This window comes from Somniosus microcephalus, chromosome 1 (assembly GCF_052327205.1).
Source record: "Somniosus microcephalus isolate GS21.2 chromosome 1, FLI_Smic_1.0, whole genome shotgun sequence".
NCBI classification, from domain to species: Eukaryota; Metazoa; Chordata; class Chondrichthyes; order Squaliformes; family Somniosidae; genus Somniosus; species Somniosus microcephalus.
Genome location: NC_140987.1, coordinates 218,711,405 through 218,736,797, shown reverse-complemented (window position 1 = coordinate 218,736,797; position 25,393 = coordinate 218,711,405). Strand labels below are relative to the sequence as shown.

The window sequence follows — 25,393 nt, the reverse complement described above, 5'->3', positions numbered from 1 at the left end:
GGCCAATTCATTAAATATATTCAAGAAGGAGTTGGATATATTTCTTAAGGCTAAAGGGATCAAGGGATATGGGGAGAAGGCAGGGACAGGGTACGGAGTTTGGATGATCAGCCATTATCTCATTGAATGGTGGAGTAGGCTTGAGGGGCCAAATGGCCTACTCCTGCTCCTATCTTCTATGTTTCTATGACAATATAGACGGGTTGGTCAGATGGGCAGAACAGTGGCAAATGGAATTTAACCCTGAAAAGTGTGAGGTGACGCATTTTGGGAGGACTAACAAGGCAAGAGAATACACAATGAATGGTAGGACCCTAGGAAGGACAGAGGATCAGAGGGACCTTGGTGTGCATGTACATAGATCCCTGAAGGCAGCAGGACAGGTAGATAAGGTGGTTAAGAAGGCATATAGGATACATAGAAACATAGAAGATAGGAGCAGGAGTAAGCCATTTGGCCCCTCGCGCCTGCTCCACCATTTAATGAGATCATGGCTGATCATCCAAATTCAGTACCCTGTTCCTGCTTTCTCCCCAAATCCCTTGATCCCTTTAGCCTTAAGAAATATATCCAACTCCTTCTTGAATATATTTAATGAATTGGCCTCAACTGCCTTCTGTGGTAGAGAATTCCACAGGTTCACCACTCTCTGGGTGAAGAAATTCCTCCTCATCTCTGTCCTAAATGGCTTACCCTTTATCCTTAGACTGTGACCCCTGGTTCTGGACTCCCCCGCCATCGGGAACATCCTTCCTGCATCTAGCCTGCCTAGTCCTGTTAGAATTTTATAAGTTTCAATGAGATCCCCTCTCATTCTTCTAAACTCCAGCGAATATACGCCCAATCGACCCAATCTCTCCTCATACGTCATTCCTGCCATCCTAGGTATCAGTCTGGTGAATCTTCGTTGCACTCCCTCCATGGCAAGAACATCCTTCCTCAGATAAGGCGACCAAAACTGCACACAATACTCAATACTTGCCTTCATTAGCCGAGGCATAGAATATAAGAGCAGGGAGGTTATGATGGAGCTGTACAAAATGCTAGTTAGGCCACAGCTGGAATATTGTATGCAGTTCTGGTCGCCACACTACAGGAAGGATGTGATTGCATTGGAGAGGGTGCAGAGGAGATTTCCCAGGATGTTACCTGGGCTGGAGCATTTCAGCTATGAAGAGAGACTGGACAGGCTGGGGTTGTTTTCCTTAGAGCAGAGAAGGCTGAGGGGGGATCTGATTGAGGTGTACAAAATTATGAAGGGCATAGATAGAGTAGATAGAAAGGAACTTTTCCCCTTAGTAGAGGGGTCAATATCCAGGGGGCATAGTTTCAAGGTAAGGGGCAGGAGGTTTCGAGGGGATTTGAGGGAAAACTTTTCACCCAGAGGGTGGTTGGAATCTGGAACTCACTGCCTGAAAAGGTGGTAGAGGCAGGAACCCTCACAACATTCAAGAAGCATTTAGATGAGCACTTGAAACCCCATAGCATACAAGGCTATGGACCAAGTGCTCCAAAATGGGATTAGAATAGACAGGGCCTGCTGGCCGGCACAGCTGAAGGGCCTCTTTCTGTGCTGTATAACTCTATCACTCTATGACTCTAAGATCATGGCTGATCATCGACTTCAACTCCACTTACCCGCCCGATCTCCATATCCCTTGATTCCCCACGAGTCCAAAAATCTATCAGCCTTGAATATACTCAAAGACTCAGCATTCACAGCCCTCTGGGGCTGGGAATTCCAAAAATTCACAACCCTCTGAGTGAAGAAATTCCTCCTCATCTTGGTCTTAAATGGGCTACCCCTTATCCCGAGACTATGCCCCCTAGTTCTAGACACTCCAGCCGGGGGGAACAACCTCTCAGCGCCTACCCTGTCAATCCCCTTCAGAATCTTGTATGTTTCAATGAGATCACCTCTCATTCTTCTAGACTCCAGAGAGTATAGGCCCATTCTACACAATCTCTCATCATAGGACAGCCCTCTCATCCCAGGAATCAATCTAGTGAACCTTCATTGCACCGCCTCCAAGGCAAGTATATCCTTCCTTAGATAAATAGACCAAAGCTGTGCACAGTACTCCAGGTGTGGACTCACCAAGGCCCTCGTACAATTGTAGCAAGACTTCCTTACTCTTATACTCCAGCCCCCTTGCAATAAAGGCCAACATGCCATTTGCCTTCCTTATTGCTTGCTGTACCTGCATGCTAGCTTTCTGTGTTTCTTGTATGAGGACACCCAAATCTCTCTGAACACCAACATTTGAAAGTTTCTCACCATTTAAAAAATATTGTTTTTTTATTCTTCCTACCAAAGTGAATAACCTCACATTTCCCTACATTATACTCCATCTGCCACCTTACTGCCCACTCATTTAGTCTATCTTTATCCCTTTGCAGAGTCTTTGGGCTGGATTTGCATTGAGGAGTTAGGTAGGAGGCGGACTACAACTTTCGGGGTTGTAGTCCCGCCTCCATCGAGTTGTAGCCAACCCATGCGATTTTGACTTGATTGACCTTGTTGAGCCCGCCCAGCGGGCTCAGCAGGCCAATTAGGGGCCACCCGGCAACAGGTAACGTCACAGATTGATATTTCATCTGTCAAGACCTTTTGACAGATGAAATATCAGCATTACACAGCTGATTGAAGCTGTCAAACACTGACAATCTGTATTCTAAGTTAATTCCTTCCTCTCAGAATGATTTAGAGATCTCCCCGGAACAGAAAGCTGAATGCTGCAATTTTTGACAGCTCGCAGCCATTCTGCTTTCTGTGCCGGTGAGATGAGGGACTCCCGAGACCTGAAGGAAGGAAGGCTGTAAAGGTAAGTAAAGGTATGTAAAACTTCTTTAAACACTTTACACACACCAAACACACTTATCTTTGCACTCATGCACCCATCACTCACCTGAACACCGGACATCTCGACCCCTCCAACCCCTTCATCCCGACGGTCCACCTCCTCTAACTTGGCATGGTTTGGAGCCGTCGGGAATCCCACACCAGCATTAAAAATAGGGATTAGGCTAAAAACTGCCTGTTAACTACCTGTTAACATGCAGTTAATTGGCACTAATCCCCTTCCCGCCTCAGGGAGGCGGGTCCCAGTGCGGGGTGGGTACCCGCCTCCTTTGAAACTGGCATGGAGGCGGGTTGGGGGTGGGATGGGTTCGGGACCCCCAATTTCGGGATTTTAAACCCCCACACGCCTCCAATCCCGCCTCTACGGCCCAATGAAAATCCTGCCCTTTGTGATCTCCTCACAGCTTACTGACCCACCTAGCTTTGTATCATCAGCAAACTTGGATACATTACACTCGGTCCCTTCATCTAGGTCATTAATATAGGTTGTAAATAGCTGAGACCCCAACACTGATCCTTGCGGCACCCCACTAGTTACAGCCTGCCAATCTGAAAAAGATCCGTTTATCCCTACTCTGTTTTCTGTCCATTAACCAATCCTCTATCCATGCTACTATATTACACCCAACCTCATGAGCCCTAATCTTGTGTAATAACTTTTTATCTGGCACCTTATCGAATGCCTTTTGGAAATCCAAATATACTACATCCACTGGTTCCCCTTTATCTACCCTGCTAGTTACATCCTCAAAAAACTCTAATAAATTTGTCAAACACGATTTCCCTTTTATAAAACCATGTTGACTTTGCCTAATCATGTTATGATTTTCTAAGTGCCCTGATACCACGTCCTTAACAATGGATTCCAGCATTTTCCCGACGACTGATGTCAGGCTAACTGGCCTGTAGTTCCCTGTTTTTTCTCTCTCTCCTTTCTTGAATAGAGTGTTACATTTGTGACCTTCCAATCCGCTGGGATCATTTTAGAATCTAGGGAATTTTGGAAGATCAAAACCACTATCTCTTCAGCCGCCTCTTTTAGAACCCTAGGATGTAGGCTGTCAGGTCCAGGGGATTTGTCAGCTTTTAGTCCCATTAGTTTCTCTAGTACTTTTTCTCTACTTATATTAATTATGTTAAGTTCCTCACCCATTAGACTCTTGGTTCCCCACCATTTTTGGTATGCTTTTTATGTCTTCTACTGTGAAGACAGATACAAAATATTTGTTTAACGTTTCTGCCATTTCCTTATTCCCCATAATTTCTCCTGTCTCAACCTCTAAGGGACCAACGTTTACTTTTGCTACTCTCTTCCTTTTTACATACTTGTAGAAGCTCTTACAATCTGCTTTTATATTTCTTGCTAGTTTTCTCTCATTCTATTTTTTCCCTTTTTATCAATTTTTTGGTCAACCTTTGCTGGTTTCTGAAACTCTCCCAATCCTTAGGCTTACTATTAATCTTTGAAACATTATAAGCTTCTTCTTTCAATTTAATGCTATCCTTAAGTTAGCCATGGTTGGATCACTTTTCCCATGGAGTTTTAAGGAGAAATCTCTTTACTCAGAGGGTGTTTAGAATATGGAACTTTCTACCACTTGGAGTAGTTGAGGCGAATAGCATAGATGCATTTAAGGGGATGCTAGACAGTACATGAGGGAGGAAGGAATAGAAGGATATGGCGATAGGGTTCAATGAAGGTGGGAAGAGGCTCGTGGGGAGCATAAACACTGGCATAGAGATGTTAGGCCGAAAGGCCCGTTTCTGTGCTGTAATTACAGTACAGTATATGCATCATAATTAATCTTGGCTTGGGACAGTTTCTCACTAGTGGCTTTTAGCCAAGTGAAGTTTATTACAGATTTACATCTTGGGTGTAGTATGAATGATTCTCCTTCCCCTTATAGGAATCATGTGCTCACTGTAGTGTTTTCCTGCAGGAGCACAGCTGAGATCCATATTCAGTGGTGTGGAAGATTGAACTGCATGACCAAGTGCTGGTATATCACCATTGTGCTACTATCAGCGTGAAACTTTATCAGCAAATGGCACACAATGAGAGCACCAAAATCTCACACCCAAACATTTACTGAGTTCATTTCAGCAATAAGCTTTTGAAAGAACAAAAGAAACACTTCCATTTATATAGTGCCTTTCACGACCTCAGGACGTCGAAAAAGCGCTTTACAACCAATGAAGTACTTTTGAAATGTAGTCACTGTTGTAATGTAGGAAATGCGGCAGGCAATTTGTGCACAGCAAGCTCCCACAAACAGCAATGTAAAAATGACCAGATAATAGCAATGTTGATTGAGTGCAAGACATTGGGAATAAGTCCCCTGCTCTTCTTTGAAATAGTGCCATAGGATCTTTTACATCCACCTGAGAGCAGAGACAGGGCCTCAGTTTAACGTCTCATCCGAAAGATGGCACCTCCAGCACTGCAGCACTCACTGAGCCTAGATTTTTGTGCTCAAGTCTCTGGAGTGGAATTTGAACCCATAACCTTCTGACTCCGAGGTGAGAGTACTACCAACTGAGCAACGGCTGACAAGCTTTGCTTTGATAACTGAGTCATCTCCAGACATGGTCACTGATAGACAGAAGAGAATCCTTCAGTTTTAAGACATTCCCTGCAAAAGTCTTAACATAGATAAGGTTCTTAAAATCTTGAAGGATTTAATATAAAGTCTTCTTGCTCTTCTTAGTGGTTGGAGTAGATACCAGTGTTTCTGTTAAAACTCATTTATTCCACCTCCTTCAATTTTTCCCCATCTTTCATGAAGGTGCTGACTCTTGCTGGTTGTACACTTTCATATGTATTGGCTCACATCTCGTATGTGAACTCAGATGGTGAGTATTGGTATGTGATTTGACTGGGAGGCATCAAAGTCAACCCTGGTCCTGTCCTTTTCCAGCATATAGCAGGGATCCCCGAATAGCTGATATTCCCCTTCGTACCCTAGGCTGAGGCAAATCGAAGCGCTCCCACTGTTGCCCCCTTGCCTATTTCTTTCTTGCTTGGTAGTCTAGCGGGGGTCACTGGATTTTTGATGGTCTAAAGACAAATATGGAGCGGCTTCCCAAAAGACCCAGTGGAAGAGAGAGGAGGAAGAAGTGGGAACCTGAACCCTGGCACTCTGATGGCTGAGCACAAATCCATTTTCTTTTGTAATATTGACAATCCTGATCAATATGGGTCACGGGGAATAGGAGAAAAAAATCATATTTGCATTTGATTTATGACACAACTTTTTTTCAAAAGTAGTACTGAGGTGTTCAAACTATGGCCTGTAGACCATGCAACCTATGAACCCTGGCAATCTGCCTGTCAAAGCCCAGGCTGCTCAGTTCTATTTGCACTGATCCCTATTACTGACTGAATCATACAGCACATCGTGCCTCTTTGAAGGAGCTACCCAATTAATTCCACTCCACTGGTTTGTCCTGTTTGAATTTTGTGGGGCTGGTGGTTTGGAAATAGCTGTTCTCAATGCTGTTGCTATTGGTGGATAAATCTTTATATAGAACTCCAAGATCGGTTAGTGACCACAGCTTGCAATAAGTGCAAAGTAATTAATTTAAACTTCTTTGGTGCAAAATTTGGATCCATAGCGCCCGTTTCTTTGGGCGCTACAAGTGCCCTTAGAGCTCCAAAATGGTGTCTGTGGCACGCACGCACATTTGTGGGGCGAATCGCACCGAACGCCATATTGGTAAGGGCGTTAGCACATGCACAGTGAACATCTGCCAGAAGGATGCAGAGCAGGCAACGTTGACACCAGTGCTGCCATTTTGGACCTCAATACTCCAGCTAATGCACTCTCTTAAACCTCGTACAACTGAACACGCATTCAGCAGCAGGATGGATCCCCCAGCAGCACTATTTAAAGGGATAATCAACTACTTACAGGTTAGTTGCTGGTTGATTTCTTCTGGCTGTTGCTGCGATTCTACAAGTGTTTGATGCTTTCTATAGTTGTTTCAATTGCAAAAGTCTACAGGGAGTGGTGTGGCAGGTGCTGAAGGACTTTTTCCTGACTGCAAGGCTTCTGCACAACCAGTTGCTCCCAGGCATGGGTGCACCAGTAGGAATTCCCCTCGGAATACAGCATGACTTGGAGAATGAACAGAGGGCACGCAGAGCAGGCCAGGATAAGCTGCTGGAAGAGGGAGGAGGAGGAGGGGGAGAAGCGATCTTAGCAGGAGGCCATATCTGCCATGGGTGTTCAGGGAGCAATTCCCCTATCTGAACTGTAGTGATCAATAACATGTCATTCTGTGGTGGACACTAGGTGGAGCAGTAGAGCTGTATATAGCTGTATGTAAAAACTACACTACCCAGCTATATATATATTAAGACTACATTACCCATGAGGCTAGGCTACCCAGAAGGCAACAGTCAAGATGGAAGCCTCTACAGATACTGTACCTAGAGAATGTGTACTGAATAAATAACTAGCTAGAAGCTAGCTGTGTTCATAATAAGAATGTCTAGTTATTAATGAACATAACATGGTACCAGGGTGGTGAAGATCTGCTGAAAATTGTGAAAAGCGACATGGAGAATTTGAAGCCACCAGAGCGTTTGAATCTCACAGAAAAAATCAACTACAATTGGCAGACTTTTAAACAGCAATTTGAACTCTACATTGCAGCCATCGGGTTCGGTACGAAGCCAGACGCAAGGAAGATAGCGTTGCTGCTTACGGTTGCAGGCCCACAGGCGATAGAGGTATTTAATACATTTGTATTTAATCCAGTGGAGAACAAAAAAAAATTAGAAGATGTGCTAAAAAAATTTGATGCACATTGCTCTCCCAAAAAGAATGAGACGTATGAAAGATACATCTTCTGTTCTCGGACACAGCAACAAAATGAGACTTTTGTTAGCTTTATAACTGATCTGAAACTGAAAGCACAGACATGTAATTTCTCTGAGCTCAAAGCATCCATGATTCGTGACCAGATTGTGTTTGGTATTCATGATAAAAAAGTCAGGGAACGTCTGTTGAGAGAAACCGAACTAAATTTGGAAAATGCAGTGAAAATATGCTAAGCCAGCGAGCTAGCTCAAAATCACGCGAAGACTTTCAGTGAAATCAATAATGATGCGAATGTAATGAGTGATAATGCTGCTGTCGGTGCTGTGTCCTACAAGGGGAAGAAACGTGGGCAGAACAGAAATGAAAAGCAATCGGAGGATGACATTTTTAATTGTAAACGCTGTGGTTACAAACACCAGTTAAGACAATGCCCAGCGTTTGGAAAAATGTGCACAAAGTGTAATGGAAAGAATCACTTTGCCAAACAATGCTTTTCAAAAGTAAAAACAACGAAAGGGCAACAAGTTAATGTAATTGAGGACACTGATGTAAGTGAGACATTTTTTGTAGGAATGGTGTCATGTGACGATATCAAAAAAGATACAGAAAATGTGCAGCCCTCAGAAATAGACAATGCTGAACATAAAGTTAATGCAGTAAAAGAGGACAAATGGATGATCCCACTGCAGATAAATGGAGCATTAGTTACATTGAAACTGGACACTGGGGCAAAAGCAAACTTAATCAGTATGAGTGACATTAACAATATGAAAGAAAAGCCCAAAATACAGAAAAAGTCAGTACTACTGAAGAGCTATAATGGACAGAAAATAGATAGCTTAGGTGTATGCAGACTTAAAGTGACAGTCAAAGACAAAGTGCATCATCTCATGCTTTCTGTTGTGGCTGAAAGACTTGATTTACTATTAGGTGACAAAGCTTGTGAAGACTTAGAACTGGTCAAAAGAGTCTACCGTATAAACTGTGCCATAAGCAGACCAGATGACTCAGGTGATGAAGCAGAGAGCCCATCAAGGATGAAAAGGCCAAAGGGTAGCCATGTCTTCAAAAAGCCTAGTTTCTCCACGAAGAAAGAAAAAGACTTTAAGCACAAAGAGAAAAAACACAAGGAGAAAAAGTCCAAAGATATAACCGCAGCAGATGTTGTTAAGCAGTGGAAAGAGAAAAAGAAAAAGAAGAAGCCTGCACCAGAGCAGGAAGCAGTTCCGGTGGATACTCCTCCTTTCCTCAGGCCAATCTTTGGTGTTCCATTAGCCGAGGCTGCTGAGAGGACTATGCTGTATGATGGGATCCAGCTGCCAGCAGTTTTTCGAGAGTGCATTGACTACATTGAGAGTTATGGCATGAAGAGTGAAGGAAACACTGAAACCTTCTCCAAGCAAAGATCGCAAGGAGACCTCGATCTATACAAGAGCAGATTGATGACAATGCCGCAACTGCATCTTGTCATTCACCGCCAGAACAATCTCATGAAGACACATCAGACTTACCCGTGTTGAGAAGATCCACACGTGAAGTAAAAGAGCCTGATAGACTTCATCTTTGAGTACAATGTAAAGCTTTGAAAATGTGTTGACTGTTTTGAAAATGTTTATGTTTATAGAGCACTAACAAAAGTGTTACTGATATTATCTTTATTGTTTTCTTGAAAGTTGATTGATATTGATTTTGTTAAACCTCCAAAGAAAGGGGGATGTAGTGATCAATAGCATGTCATTCTGTGGTGGACACTAGGTGGAGCAGTAGAGCTGTATATAGCTGTATGTAAAAACTACACTACCCAGCTATATATATATTAAGACTACATTACCCATGAGGCTAGGCTACCCAGAAGGCAACAGTCAAGATGGCAGCCTGCACACAGGAGCACACATGGAAGCCTCTACAGATACTGTACCTAGAGAACGTGTACTGAATAAATAACTAGCTAGAAGCTAGCTGTGTTCACAATAAGAATGTCTAGTTATTAATGAACATAACACTGGTTGATTTCTTCTGGCTGTTGCTGCGATTCTACAAGTGTTTGATGCTTTCTATAGTTGTTTCAATTGCAAAAGTCTACAGGGAGTGGTGTGGCAGGTGCTGAAGGACTTTTTCCTGACTGCAAGGCTTCTGCACAACCAGTTGCTCCCAGGCATGGGTGCACCAGTAGGAATTCCCCATGGAATACAGCATGACTTGGAGAATGAACAGAGGGCACGCAGAGCAGGCCAGGATAAGCTGCTGGAAGAGGGAGGAGGAGGAGGGGGAGAAGCGATCTTAGCAGGAGGCCATATCTGCCATGGGTGTTCAGGGAGCAATTCTCCTATCTGAACCTCAGTGAGCAACAGCGTATGAGATGTCTGCGCTTCAGTAAGGATGTCCTCACTGAAATCTGCCACCTGCTGCAGCCACAACTGCAACCTCAGAACTGGCCCCTTTCTTTCTGGGCTCTCCGTGAAGAACTAATCGGAGTACAATACCAGTAACCACAACCCTAATTCCCCATTCACCAACAGTCCCACACCTTACCTTCCCTCTGTCACTGACCATCACAGCATCCGCTTGGCCACAATGCAAAAAGAAAAGATTCCACAAAATAAACATTCCAAACCAAACTTATAAATCAGATCATGCCATGTTGCATACAAACGTAAACGAATTACCCTTGTGCATTCCCTTAGTGCCTGTCTTCAGTGTGCCTTTGCCTGTCCTAGTGCTCCTAGGCAGTGCTACCCCAGTGGCTGCAGCATGGCTGGTGGAAGACTGCTGAATTTCAGTGGAAGAGACTACAGATGGCCTTAGAGGACACCCTCAAGCAGCTGTGGGCCTAAAAGGCCTGGCTTCAATTGCACCATCTCAGCGTGGGCGGCAACAGTCTGGCAACTGACAGGCAACAGTAAGAGCACTGGTGGAGTGGCAGTGGTACTGGAACAAATGCTGTCATCCTGAGAGAGGACAGCAGGTACATGCTCCAAGTCTTTCACTACCACTCCCCGGGGCGGCACCTCAGCAATCCTAGTAATCTGTTGGAGGACAGACTGCTGTGGCACCCTGAAAGCCCCTTTGAACACTGTAATCCTTCTTCTCTTCTTACAGAGCCATGATGGCAGCAGTCTGAGCTTGCATGGCAGCAAGTTGACCTTGCATGTCAGCAATCTGAGCTTCCACTTCAGCACTCAGACGTTGGGTGTCTGCTGCTTGTGCTGCAATGGAAGCTGTGACATTGGCCATCAGACGCTGCATCATGGTTGGGTCCACAAGTGCGCTAATTGAGTTGGCCACCATTTCCATGCTGGAAAGGATGGGCTCCAAGCTCTGCGCAAAGCCCTGTGCCAAGTTGGTGCCGGACTCCTCCATGCTCCTTGACATTGCACGCAGACTTTCTGGCAGGCCTGCTAATGCACCAAGCATTTCATTGTGCATACCCATCAGCCTTCTCCTGTAGCCTGTCCCATCAAAGTCCTCATTTGAGTCCTCTGCAACAGAACTCATGTGCAATCTCGCCCTCCAGCGAGCTGGCACCTGCGCTGTTCTTGTCCCTTGCTCTGGCTGCAGGTTACTCATGCCCGGTGTCTCACCACGTGCCGATCCCACCTCTAACTTATCCTTTAAATTACGTGCAGTGTCAGTATCTGAGCTGGTGGTTGCGAGTGTTAAATCGAGTGAAGGTGTGTCTTCATCATCACTGCCTTCTTGCTCTTCCACCACTGAAAGGAGAAACGCACATGGGTAAGGTTGTGGTGAGGGGAGGAGGGGAAAATTAAGAGGTGCATGCTTACACATTCTGCAGCTTGTAAATCAGAAGAGATTGTATGATGAGGGGGAAGTGGGATGTGAGAAGGAGGATTAGTTATGAGGATACCGTCATCTATGATGGTTTCAACCCCGCCACTGGCCACGGCCTCAGTTCCAATAATGGCCAGCACCGTCTCCTCCATAGGGGTTAGGACATGCAGGCTCGCATGTCCCCCGCTGGTTAGTTCCTGCTGCCTCCGGTTGTGCGCCACCTTGTCCTGCAAGAAAGAGGGAAGTGTGTCTGTGTCATGCAACCATTGGGTGAATAGCTGGCAGTGGGTGCGAGCTGAGAGATGTTGGTGTGAGGCTTGCAGTAGTGCTAAGTGTGTGAGGGTGTTGTAAAGCTATGAATGTTAGGTATGAGTCCTGATTAATAGAGCTTGTTGGTAGGTGAGTGATGGGGGTGTGATGATTAGAGCGTGACTGATGCTACTGGTGGAGTTGGTAGTATATGACATTTGAAGATGCATTCACTGACCTTGATCACTCGTGTGAGGTCATTGAACTTATTGCGGCACTGCATCCAGGTCTTCAGGGTTTGACTCCTGGCATTGACCTCCACGGCTATCTGCTCCCACTGCCTTCTGAAGGTCCTCCTAGCCCTCTGTGGATACAGGACATCTCTCCTCCTTTCCACCTCCTCCACCAAGGCCTCCAGTGCAGCGTCCATAAACTTTGGAGCCCGCTCTCTCCCATGTTATGCCATTCTTCACTGTTTCCCAGATCAGATTCCCTTCCTAAACGACTTCCAGCACCTGCTCCAGCCACAATGCACCTACCCTTTAAGAGGTGCAGGCTACCTTTAAGCAGTGCAGGCTGGCTTTAACCGGTGCTAGCCTCTCATGATTTTGGGCCACCTGCTGATGCGTGCAGCCAATCAACAATGTGGTTAACGCTGAAATCATTGAAATGAACAGGCAAAACAAATTTGGTGTGCTGCCTGCGTTACATTGAATGGGTGCAAGTTAATCACACAATGTGATCTCCACGCATGTTTTCGGGGGCTATCGAATTTAGCCCCCTAATTGTGGCACCCAGGCTCCATGGTGCGCACCTAAGTTGCTCACAAACACAAAAAGCTTGGAAACATCTGCATGTGTAATCTATCGATGTTCCCTGGCAATATCATTCTACAGATCCTTATGTGCCAGCCTGTGGGATTAAGTCTTTGGAATCATTTTACCAAATTTTACGTTCCGCAACGTGAAATCCCAAGAAAAACTGAATTCTCATCCTGAGCTGTTAATGATTTACTAGACATGGCAAACATTCAAATGCAGGCTGACAAATTAGACTGAATTGTACTCGGGAGATAAAAGAAGTAAAAATGGAAGTAGTGGAAAAATAATCACTGCAAGCCAGAATCCATTTATGAATTTAACAGATGTCGTCCGTTTTTGGCAAGTCTCAGTAACTTGAATTTTTTGTTCATGATTTTTGATACTAACCACTTTGAATTTAGAAGCTTCCTTTTGATTAAATACAATTCTAAATAAATTCTTTTGTGCAACAATATAAATAGCAAAGTTAAATTTAGACCAAAAAAAGGATCTACAGAGGATAAAATAGCTTAGGTTGTAAACAAATTAATATTTCATAATAGGCTGCTATGCTGGGATATCCAAGGGAAAGATCATTTCAAGAGAATTGCAAACCTGCCAGAAAACCAAAATTCTAGCTTTCGGCTTTGGTCCAAATCTGATCAATAACAAATGTCTCTGTAAAGACTCATGAGAGGGAGGTGTGGGGGAGGGGGGGAACAAAAATAAAATCCTCCAGCAGGAAAAGGAAATGTCAGTGTTACTATCACTGTCCAGACTGGCAGTCTGACTGCTCACTGAGATTCTGAATGTAATTGTTTCTTAATCAGGATTGAGCCCCACTCTTGTGTATCTACTTACCTTTCGTATACTGCTATCTGATCTAGGTCTGTACAGTTCACTGTCTGTCTGCAAAAGCGAAGGGTCAAAGCCACACCATGCACCTCCCGTCTGTCTCATTACAGAATCTGTGACCGGTAACTGTGAGCCTGGGTTCTTAGTGTCCGATGCATCTAATAGGGAGATACAAGAAAAGTAACATTTTACTGCTCATGTTAACACACGTCAACCAGAACCATTTAAAGCTGCTTGTGTACAATGCGAAAAACCTACGCTAGTACTGCATGGTTCCTGATGCATGGGTAATGCACAGCCAGGACCAACTTGAAAATAAACCTGCTCAGTTCATTAAGGTCAGCCACCCAATTAAAAGAAAGCGTCTTTCTGTTCTGATGACCTCTGGGCTGTGGTCAGGACCAGTGGTGGTAACACAGAGGGGGAGAAATTCGGTTGATAGCGCCACCGATTAACGCCTAAAGAGGCCGAGAAGTGGGGCGCTAGCCAATTTCCGGGCGGGCGCCCATATTGAGCATGCATTTAGCACCGGCGCTAAATTTTAGCGCCCGCTCATGGGCGCAGGCTGATTATGACGTCATTTGAGTGTGCAACGCCTTTTGGGTGCCCCGGACCGGAAATTCAGTGGTGCCCCCAACCGTAGCGCCTGGCGCTAATAGTGACAGCTTACCTGGGCCTTACCAAGTCGCTCTCGGGCTGGAGGAGCGTTATTTAAAGGGGACTGGTGTGGTTTAAAAGCGGCAGCCATTTTTGGATCACAACTTCCTCGAGAGCTACAAAGAGTTGCTGAGCTGCACACAGAGCCATTTGACCACTGAGCCAGCGCAGGCAGACGATCTTCAGCCTTCTGACCATCACCTTGCTGTTGGTGAGCCTTGACAACGGGGAACCTTCCTGTGGGCACTTATTATGGGGGCTGCATTGGAGGGGAACGTCCTGCTGCTGAATCATCTGGAAAGGGCACTGAGACGCAGGGAGAGGGGGGCGGGCATGGCCAGATGGAGGAGGGCCAACAGACGTCACCACAGCAGACCTTACGCTGGCAGGGTTATCCGACAGCAGTTTTCCTACATGAACATGCCGGAGGAGCAGCGTGTCAGAAGGCTGCGATTTAGAAAGGAGGTGGTGACTGAGCTGTGCCAGCTGTTTCAGCCAGATCTGCAGCCTCAGATAAGGTGCAGGACATCTCTGTCGGCGGCTGAGAAGATGGCTGCTGGCCTGAACTTCTACGCGAGCTGCTCTTCTCAGGCTGCGCGTCAGAGGCTGATCAGAAGTAGCTTCTAGGCCCCTCTCATGGAATGCTTGCTGCCATTCCAAGAACAGGAATGTAACCGGTCTGATACCCCAAAGCCTGTGAAGGGCAAGATGCATGTAAATAGCAGGCATGGCCATTGTAAATGAAGAAAGTGTTTCATTACACAAAATGTGGTTCCTTCAAACATGAGAAAGCTATGGCAACAGAAAGCAAAACTAATACACTGACACATAACTGCCTCTCACACCCGGGAGACTGTCCAAAACATAAATCACATTCTGACCATCTTCCTTGGCCTTGAATCCACTGCGCCAACCAAAGCATCCAATGCCCCATCAGTGAGGCGTTCCGCCCTCTGCCTCACCCTTTCCATGTCTTGCTAGGCTGGTGCGCCACAGGTAGGCTCCCACTACTTTGAAGGCCTACAAGGCAGTGAGTGTGTCTGGTGATGCCAATTGACCTGCCCCTTTAAGAGCTGGCCTGCGCCACTGTATCTCAGGGAAAGTGATTATTGACAGCACCCTCGCTGCGCCCCGCCGCCGTGAAATTGGGTTGCGCCGCCGGGTTAGCACCTTAAGAGTAGTGTGCAGCGCCTGATTTAGCGCCGCAATCACCTTTAGGGGCGCTGCAACCCAATATCGCGCTAGGTGGCGCTAAATTGCGCCTGGCGCTAAACTTTGCGCATCGCCAGGACTAGCCCCCCAAACGCGGCTATACCGAATTTCTAGGCCAGAGTCTTCCACTGTGTAAAAGCAACTAAACAGAACAAAACAAACTTGCTTGAAAGTTATTACTCCTTCCTGACCAATTATTGAAAATAAAGACAGATGACACTGTATAAACATGACTGTGGTGGTTACACAGCAGGCTCCCAGTGAATGCTGCCTGCAGTGGTTTGTGGTGGTTACACAGCAGGCTCCCAGTGAATGCTGCCTGCAGTGGTTTGTGGTGGTTACACAGCAGGCTCCCAGTGAATGCTGCCTGCAGTGGTTTGTGGTGGTTACACAGCAGGCTCCCAGTGAATGCTGCCTGCAGTGGTTTGTGGTGGCCAAGGGTTTCGTGAGGGCAGAGCGTGCTTTCACAAACTACCAATTAGAACATACTTTTGAAGTCTTTTCATGTACCAAGTAACAAGCTTATCTATTAAAACCTAAATTACTATATGCACAGAAACCCCAGGTTTGCCAAACAAGTATGGGACTAATGGATGTTCCTGTTACAATCGGGTATTATAAAAGGAGGGATAGAGGTGAAGAGATGAAAATGACTCACAAGAAAACAACATATTTGTCACAATAAATCATGTTTCTGGCTGGGCTTGATGGTGATTGCAGTGGGGAGGTGGAAAAATGTTGAGACGTAATAGATTTTTCACTAAATCTGGCCATGAGTATTGACTCATAACATGAGCATTGAAATATGCAGACATACAAACATTTCCTGTGTGGTTTTATGTTTTAGTTTTGAAAACATGCCTTATTTAATAAAAGAACCAAAAGCACTGATGCCCTTGAAACCATCATGTCGTCTGTTCCTCTCCTGCAAGTATTGCAATCAACTGTTTAACAAATGGCGCAGCACATTTATAAGGTAGTCAATCTGTCTTGCACATGGAGAGTCAATGTCAAAAGGCATCAAGGGGTATGGGGAGAGAGCTGGAATATGGTATTGAGATAGAGGATCAGCCACGATCATATTGAATGATGGAGCAGGCTCGAAGGGCCGAATGGCCTACTCCTGCTTCTATTTTTCTATGTTTCAATGTATAGTCTTCAGTTGAAGCAAGGTTAGAGACCAGAGGCTAATTGGACCAGGACAAGCAGAAGTGATTCAGACCCCATTTTCATACAGTCTACACTTTTATTTTATATCTCCATAATAAATTCCTGCTTCTACATTTATAATGGAAACTGTCTATGCAAACTTGTCATGTACAATTACAACTGTAGCGCCTCCATGGGGGTGGGGAGGAGATTGTAATTTCATGTTTAGATGGACAATTTCCATTATAAATGTGGATACAGGAACTTATAATGGAAAAAGTTGACAGGAAGTGCAGACGCAAGATTCTTAATTTACTACTAGTAAAACTTCTGTGGCGTTGCTCACAGTGAGTTGGAGGATTCGCTATTTAATAATAGGGGTGTTTATGGATATCAGGATCATTTTTATTTTGGCAATTTTGCTGGTACTTTGGGGATCGAATTCCATAAGACTGTGAAAACTATATAAAAATATATTTTTTAATCTCTCACCATTTTCAAAGTTGAGAATACACAGCAAGATGATCTGCAAGATTTACCAACTGGAGATAGATATCTAGTATTAAATGAGTGTTGGGGAGAAGGAATGGGGGTTTAGCTGGATTTGGGGAAAATCCTGTGCTTTGGTAGCAATGGTCCTGTGCTTTGGCAGAATTGGGGGTGGGGATCCTGGAATTTGACAGTACTATTGTTGGAATAAAATTTTGCTGGACAAGATTGCTGGACAAGATTTTGCTGGAAAAGACACAAACAACAAATTCGCTGACTGGGACTAATTGAATCACTGCACAGTGAGACATGCCACGCTTACGCATGGCTGGAACAAAGTTCATCTCGTGTCCTGACTGGGACTAATTGAATCACTGAGGACTAACAAGGTTCACTGGTATCCTACCATCGAACTAATCACTTGTATCCTATTATCGAACTAATCACATTCCGCCGGGGAACAAGACGGAACGAAGACCTGAAGAGGCAGAATTGGCAACACGAGTGTGTAAACTCCTGACTGGAGGAAAATAACGATATGCGCTAATAAACGAATTGATTGGATGAATGTAAATGATCTAAAGCCAACTTCTTGGAATTGTATATAAGCTCGGCACGTACTACAATCGGGGAGAAGGTGCTCTCGCAGACCGCGTGGTTGCAGACGCTTCTCCCAGAGCTCTGTCATTTAATAAAGCTGTCTCTCTTACTCAAAGTCTAGTTTCCAAGGAATCATTTTTCCTACAACAAATTGGCGCTGCGAGCAGGGCGCCACGGAGCTGAACAGTCGTTCGAATCAGTGACCAGGGTGAGTAGTCAGATTTTTGACCGCCCATAAATCAGAGACACTCGGCAAGGCGACTGAACGGCGAAGCGGCACCAAAACGAATCTGGGACACAGACTGAGTGGGTAAGAGACACTACTTGATTTGTATGTGTGTATTTGTATTTGTGTAATAGTAACTAAGTAACTAAGAAAAACCTCGGATCAGGAGGACACTTGTCTCAGACACCTAGCCTCAGGCCGGTTGTTAAGAGGGCAAATGCCCCACGCGAAGGCCAGGACCATGAAGTAGGTGCCGAGACTCCAAGGTGTTCTAAAGTCGTGATACTAGTCGAGTACGGTTAACATTTTTCTGCATTATATCATGTTGCTAAGTGAACTAGGAGATTATTAGTGTCGGTGTTGTAGGACCCTGATCAGGTAAACAGACACCGGCGAGGGGTAGAAACCCCATCCAACAAGCAAGCGTTACACGTCCGGGCAGTTTTGAGAGAAAGACAAACCCGGACCTCTGAGAACGCTGGCATAGAGTGCGACAAGAAGCTCGGGTATTCTCGGAAGGAAAGAATGGGGGGGCTCTCTAAGGAACAGATCTCCAGACACGAAGGAATGATCGGTGAAGCAGCGGCGATGTCAGGTGAGGAAGTTAAGAGGGGACCTTTGGGCTCCCTCACATATTCTTATATGACAAACCGACAGTCGTTAATTAAGAAGATGCAGAAAGACGGGTGGGATGTGTCACAGACTTTAGAACTCCAGAGAAGCTGGTTGACTAAACAGACAAAGGATAAAACCAAGAAGGCAGGAGTGTTATTAGTACACCAACTAGCAGGACTCATTGAACAAGTAAACGTAATAAAGAAAGTTGCACAAGACAAAGTACAGATGGTTACGGAACTAGAGACAAAGGCGAAATGTCAAGCAAAGATTATAAAGGAATTAGAGTGTAAGGTATACGAGGGGGGGGCGAATGGGGACCTGTCCAGACACCACCTCCCTTCCCCCATATTACAGTGCAGAACCAACAGCCCCTGCAGGCGAGGGGGACGTTGAAATAGTCGAGATGGCTCCTGTGAGTCGGGGCGGGACATTGGCTAATCCCACCGCCAGTACCCAATAAAGGCGGAGGCCAGGAAGGCAGTCGTGGACATAGTGAAAGGGCTAGTAGAAAGGGGTATCCTGAGGGAAACCACGAGCACTACTAATTCCCCCACATGGCCAGTAGAGAAACCTGATGGGAGCTATAGGTTGACTATAGACTATACGGCCCTCAACAGGGTCACTCCTAAATTACACCCCATCGTTGCCAGCCCCTCAACAATTTTGAATGGGCTATCCCCTGAACAGAAGATATTCACCGTTTTTGACATAGCTAACGGATTCTGGGCACTCCCATTAGATCCGGAATCACAAGAGAAATTTGCATTCACAGTAGGGGATAAACAATATACGTGGACCCGATTGCCACAGGGATTCCATAATAGCCCAGCTATTTTTCACCGCGTCATGAGTGATATCCTAAAACAGATAGAAGTACCTAAGGGAAGCACTATTTTGCAGTACGTCGACGACATACTAATAGCCTCGGAAACGAAGGCAGACCATCTGGCAACCCTATATTTAGTACTAAGGGCCCTAGAGACGGCTGGCCTCAAGGTAAGCCCTAAAAAAGCACAGATAGACTTCACAGGTCCCCTTCCACCGTCACACGGCAAAACATACTGCCTCGTGGTCATAGACCAATTCACCCGCTGGGTAGAGGCTTTCCCCACGCGAAATTGCACCACTTTGACGGTTGCCAGAGTCTTAGCTGAAGAAGTAATCCCCAGGTGGGGAATACCAATTCAAATGGACTCTGATCAAGGTACCCACTTTACCGGGAGTGTCATAAAAACGGTATGCCAATTAATGGGAATTAAACAAAAATTCCACATCCCATACCACCCTCAAAGTTCGGGCATGGTGGAACGAATGAACCGAACCCTTAAAAATGCATTGGCAAAGGCAATGCAGACGTCGGGGAAAACCTGGACTGAAGTATTGCCCATTATCCTAATGAAGCTGCGAGCCACTGAAAACCGAACGATAGGCTTGACCCCTTATGAATTGATGACAGGAAGGGCGATGCAATTGCCAGAAGGCATCATAACAGGTGGGGCCGATGTAGGCCCTTTAAAAGATAGACTAAAACGATACGTTCTGGAGCTTAGCACTCAATTAAAGGAGATGCGAAAGAATGTCCGCGATAATCAGGAGGACAAGGATCGGGCACAATGACGGCTTATGTTCCCTCAGCGGGTAGTAAAGTCATGGTGAAAACTCTGCCCAGCAAACCAGGGTTCGCCCCAAAATGGAGTGGGCCATATGAAATCATAATCAGTGGGGATACCTGTGCCTGTCTAGACATAAGGGGTAAAGGAGTATGGAAGCATTGGACACAATTGAAAGTATATAAAGACAACTGACTGGCTACTTTCTGAATCTGTTTTACAGGTGATCTGCATACCCTTTGTCATAAAATTCCTGTAAAGACTGGACTGTAGTGATATATTAATCATGTTTAGAGTATTATGGGTAATGGCGTTATTTTATATTGTCACGGGAAGCGCGGTACCCCATTTACGTAAAGAGAGAGGATTGCATGTAAATACCTTTCTGTATATGTCATATATGTCTATGCGAAAAAAAATGGGCCAAAGCTCCTGCTGGGTGTGCGCCCATGTGCCCACCCATACGGGGGGAGGAATCCCATTAAGGCCTATCCCCTTTAAGGTAGAAGAGATGGTAGGGTGGTTATTATACTCTAATACCACCTGGAATAAGGAGGATACCATACAAACCCAAAATAGCTTGAATCCAGATCAGCTGGAACATGAGTGGAAACAGGCAGGGTATAACCCCACGAACTTTAAAGGATGGTTTCATCCCCAGTACGATAATCGAAGGTATCCAGAAGAGCTATTAGTCAGCACAGGGGGAAAACTAAACAATGCAGAGGGGGAAGTCTGCTTGGTAAACTATGACGAGACAGGGTTAGTGGTTGGATGGAGTAAGTGCAAGTATAATTACACTTTAACCAAAACCAGTACTAAACCACCAGGTGCCCTAGAATGGCCCTACGTGGGAACGTTTAATTTATCCGAAGTGCTAAACCGGACTAGCAATCTACCCTGGAGGGGAATACCTGGGATCATGTACCAACTTTGGAACAAATTTGAGGCCTATAATAATACCTATTTCATTTGCGGATATAAGGCGTATCCATGGCTTCCACGAACCTGGACTGGGTCATGCTATATAGGATACGTAGTACCATACATCCATCATTTATCCTCCCTAACCCACCACTACGGGTACCAGTCGTTATGGCAACCAGCCAAGCGTGTTAAGAGAGTTATTACGGAAACCGAAAGATTCTGGGCTATAGCATGCCCCTGGTACGGAACAGGAAAAATAGCAAGGGAATCCATAAACATGGCAGCAGTGCTCAAACAAATAGCCAACGATACGGCTGAGTCCCTGAGAGAAATGAGTGCCGAAATGGTGGCGATCCGGACCACCGCCTTACAGAATAGGATAGCCCTAGATTATCTGTTGGCGGCGCAAGGAGGCACCTGTGCCCTGATCAGGACAGACTGCTGTACATATGTCCCAGATAGCTCCGAGAATATCACGAGCCTAGCAAATCATATCCAAGAAGAAATAAAGAAGCTCCATCAACCCACAAGCACAGGGTGGCTTGATTGGTTGCTAGGGAAAACCGGGTGGGGAGCGTGGATGATGCAAGGGATAATAATAGTTGTAATTTGTATGTTGATGTGTTGTGCGCTGAGCCTTATAAAGTTGTGTTGCCAAACTGCTATGAAAACCGTGATGCCGATCGCCTCTATCAAGGAGGAACACACCAACCTGCTACCAAGGGACGAAGAACACCAATACGACACTGTCGAAGGAACAACCGAACCCCCGGACATAAGCCAGTGGCTGTAAGCACTGACGAAAGGGGTACCGAGGATGGTCATCTGGGAGCAAATGAATAGTGCTCCAGGACCAAGAGGAGGGACTGTTAGAATAAAATTTTGCTGGACAAGATTGCTGGACAAGATTTTGCTGGAAAAGACACAAACAACAAATTCGCTGACTGGGACTAATTGAATCACTGCACAGTGAGACATGCCACGCTTACGCATGGCTGGAACAAAGTTCATCTCGTGTCCTGACTGGGACTAATTGAATCACTGAGGACTAACAAGGTTCACTGGTATCCTACCATCGAACTAATCACTTGTATCCTATTATCGAACTAATCACATTCCGCCGGGGAACAAGACGGAACGAAGACCTGAAGAGGCAGAATTGGCAACACGAGTGTGTAAACTCCTGACTGGAGGAAAATAACGATATGCGCTAATAAACGAATTGATTGGATGAATGTAAATGATCTAAAACCAACTTCTTGGAATTGTATATAAGCTCGGCACGTACTACAATCGGGGAGAAGGTGCTCTCGCTGACCGCGTGGTTGCAGACGCTTCTCCCAGAGCTCTGTCATTTAATAAAGTTGTCTCTCTTACTCAAAGTCTAGTTTCCGAGGAATCATTTTTCCTACAACACTATGGTGGCACTGCTGATATTTGGCAGCATGCGGGGGGGGGGGGTGAGAGTCCTTCGATCTGGTGCTACTGTGAAGGAGGAACCTAGGGCTTAAGGGTTTAGCAGAACTGTGGAAGGTGGAGTAAGAAGTTTGGCTCACTAGTGTGATTAAAACATGACAATATGAAGTCAAGTTGTGCATGAATACACGCTGGGTACTCACCCGTAGGCCCAATGGAAGTGCCAGTTTCCTGCATGCACTGCGCATGCGCGGGAAACCGGCACTTCCGTTCCCCTGAAAGAAGGGCTTCAGAGTTCGAACGCGTGCGCGGGGGAGGCTGCGCGTGCGCATCGAACTTGCGTTTTTTTTGCAGGTTTTCCTGGGAGGGTAAGTCTCCAGAATTTACACATTTAAAAAGCAGTCGTAAGGCCTGCTTTTTACAAGGTAAGTGGTGAATTAATTAAAATTTAAACATTTTTTCCACAGGTTTATTATTTTAAAATACTTTAAAGAAAGGTAAGTTTATTTTTAGCCCCGTTAGAAAATAAAATTATTTTTTCAAACATTTAAATTATTGTTTAAAATAGTTATTTCATGTAATTTATAGTTTATTTTTAAAATGTGATGGTTTTTAAAAAATTTATTTGAAGATTTAGTGATGTTTTGGGGCTCGTAGTATTTCTAAGTTTGACAGCACTTCCTGTCAAACTTATGAATGAAGCATTCCCTGCTCCGATTGGCTCCCCATGGCCCACGTGATCCCAGGGGACGCATCGAACTAACTGCGCCCCTGGGATACGCAAGCACTGCGCGCTGGCAGTTGGAGCAGGCCCAGGATCGGAATTCCACGGGGGCCCACAGCTCAACGGCCGGCACGCAAGGTAAGTGCAGGTTGGGGGCTTACACCCGCGGGAAGCCCCCGACCCGAATTTCTGGGCCAAGATTTTTAATGAGAGAGGAAAAGAGAGGGGAGAGAGATAGATGATGGACAGACTAACCAGAACTGCTATGATTTCAAAATTATATTAAGAAGTCCTAAATGATATGGTACAACAGTCATGGACTCACTTAGTTTGACACTATCTATTAAGAATATTATACATATTGCCGTATGAGCCAATACCACTCCTGAGGACTCATCAGAAAATGGCATATTGGCCCAGTGCAAATGCTGAAAAATAGACCTGTAACCAAACTGTGCATTACAAATTGCCCCATTTTTTTATGGTATCGTTTCTTACAATTTTTAACATAATACTTTTGTAAGATGACTTTTTTTTGCAATGTATGTTATTATTACCACATCCTAATATCCCTAACTCATGAAACTCACTGCTGGCAGGTAAAAGATTTATAGAGAAACATGCGTATTGGAAATCAGACAACCTTTGTTAAAAAGCTACTCCAATGTCCTGTACAATAACATGGGTGGAGTTTCTTTTTAAATAATCTGACAACTGTATAACCATTCATATGAATGCATTAGTTCCCTGTAACCAGCTTAGATCCCACTTACACATAGATGGTGGTGCATAATGGCTAAAGTTCCCAAACATTTCTAGTTTGTGTGGCATCACTGGCTCTCCCAAACCTTCCCGTGGCTGCCGAGCAAAGCTGCATGGTTGAGATGTCAGTAAATTTTGAAGACTTTCAGCTACAGAAAGAGAAGAAAATAAAACAAAACACAACAATAATTAAACAGTATTGTAATTCAATTAATTTGTTAAATTTATTTTAAAACGTGATATTTTACAGTCTGAATATTTATAACAACATTTTTATAAAGTGTCATTCTGATATTAAATGACAAATAAGTGCAATCTGAAGGATGAATATATTCCTACCCTCTCTGGCTGCAGCAGTCAATAAAAATCCAGCTTGTGGAAGTTCAACGGTATCCGGTTTGATCAAAAGCTGCGTTTCCTGACCTGCTTCTTCATAGCCATTTCTTTCAGCCAACTCTGCATAGATTCGCAGCTTTTCCTCCAAACTACTGCAAACCAGCTGATCCTGTAAACTCAGCCGCTCTGTACAGAAAAGATCAGCAGGCACTTACGCAAATATCTACAGTTGAATGTGCGAAGATGTGGTTCACTACAGTAGAAAGAGTAATTTTTTTTATTCCCCCCTCCTAAAAGCACTGTAAAAATGTATACTGATCAATTCTGTACATAAAATATGAATAAATGAACATGGGATATTACCCACACCCTCTTCAGGGCACTCTGGTGAAACGATGGCAATTATGATCGAGTCCAAATAGGAGATTGAGTACATTTATCTTGGGGAATACTGGAGGGAATTGCAATAGCCTATATAACTTCTATTACTAGTCTTTATGAAACCATATTTTTCCATTATTAATAATTGAAAAAGCAATTTAAAATGAAATTGGAACTGTTGAACCAGGAATGATGATACATTACTAACATTTTTGTTAGTCTATAGTATATATATGTCATTTTTCTATTGATTTCACGTATATATAAACACCACATAAATAAGCTTCCACATGAAATATAAACGCCTGTGTTTATAATCTTCTGTGCAGTCTTGGCCTTGTATAGGATTGTAGACCTTTAGATATAAAATATTTATACCAGAATAGTGAATCTTCCATGGCGTCTCTCACAAATGAATTAGGCAGAGAAGCACTACACCACAACCGCACCACCCCCACCCCTCCGATTTTGCCACTTCTCCTTATCTTGTCACACCTCTGACCTCCCATCATTATCCTCCTGTGCTGCTCACTGGTGTGGATATAGCACAGTGGCCAAGGCTGAAGAATGGCCAGGAAATTGTGGGAGCTGGTGGAGATTGTAGGAACTGGTGGGTAGAGATAGAGAAGGCCTGAAACTGACACAAAAAGGCAGGAGGTCACAAGGAAGAGATGAGAGGAGCGAGTTTAGTGGGATGGAGTAGTTTGTCTTGGGGGGGGGGGGGGGGGGGGATAGAGCCGAGAGTTAATTCTGCTTCTGTAGAGGGGGGAGGCTCTGCCAGGTTATGATAATATTTGGTGTTATATCCGCAGCATAACTAAGACTGCCTATTTCCACCTCCGTAACATTGCCCGTCTCCACCCTTGCCTCAGCTCATCTGTGGCTGAAACTCTCATCCATGCCT

At 44.8% G+C, this 25,393-nt stretch overlaps 1 protein-coding gene across 5 annotated transcripts in view; it reads right to left on the bottom strand.

Annotated features, from left to right (window-relative positions):
* The window catches only part of arhgef28a (Rho guanine nucleotide exchange factor (GEF) 28a), a 678,106-nt gene that overhangs the window by 161,120 nt on the left and 491,593 nt on the right, over window positions 1–25,393 (bottom strand). For all 5 annotated transcript variants that reach the window (XM_085990347.1, XM_085990327.1, XM_085990336.1 and 2 more), the window contains 3 exons: window positions 24,112–24,294; window positions 23,784–23,921; window positions 13,389–13,540 (listed from right to left, as the gene is read on the bottom strand). In XM_085990347.1, the coding sequence (XP_085846473.1) occupies window positions 13,389–13,540; window positions 23,784–23,921; window positions 24,112–24,294 (473 nt within the window). The remainder of the gene's footprint in view (window positions 1–13,388; window positions 13,541–23,783; window positions 23,922–24,111; window positions 24,295–25,393) is intronic.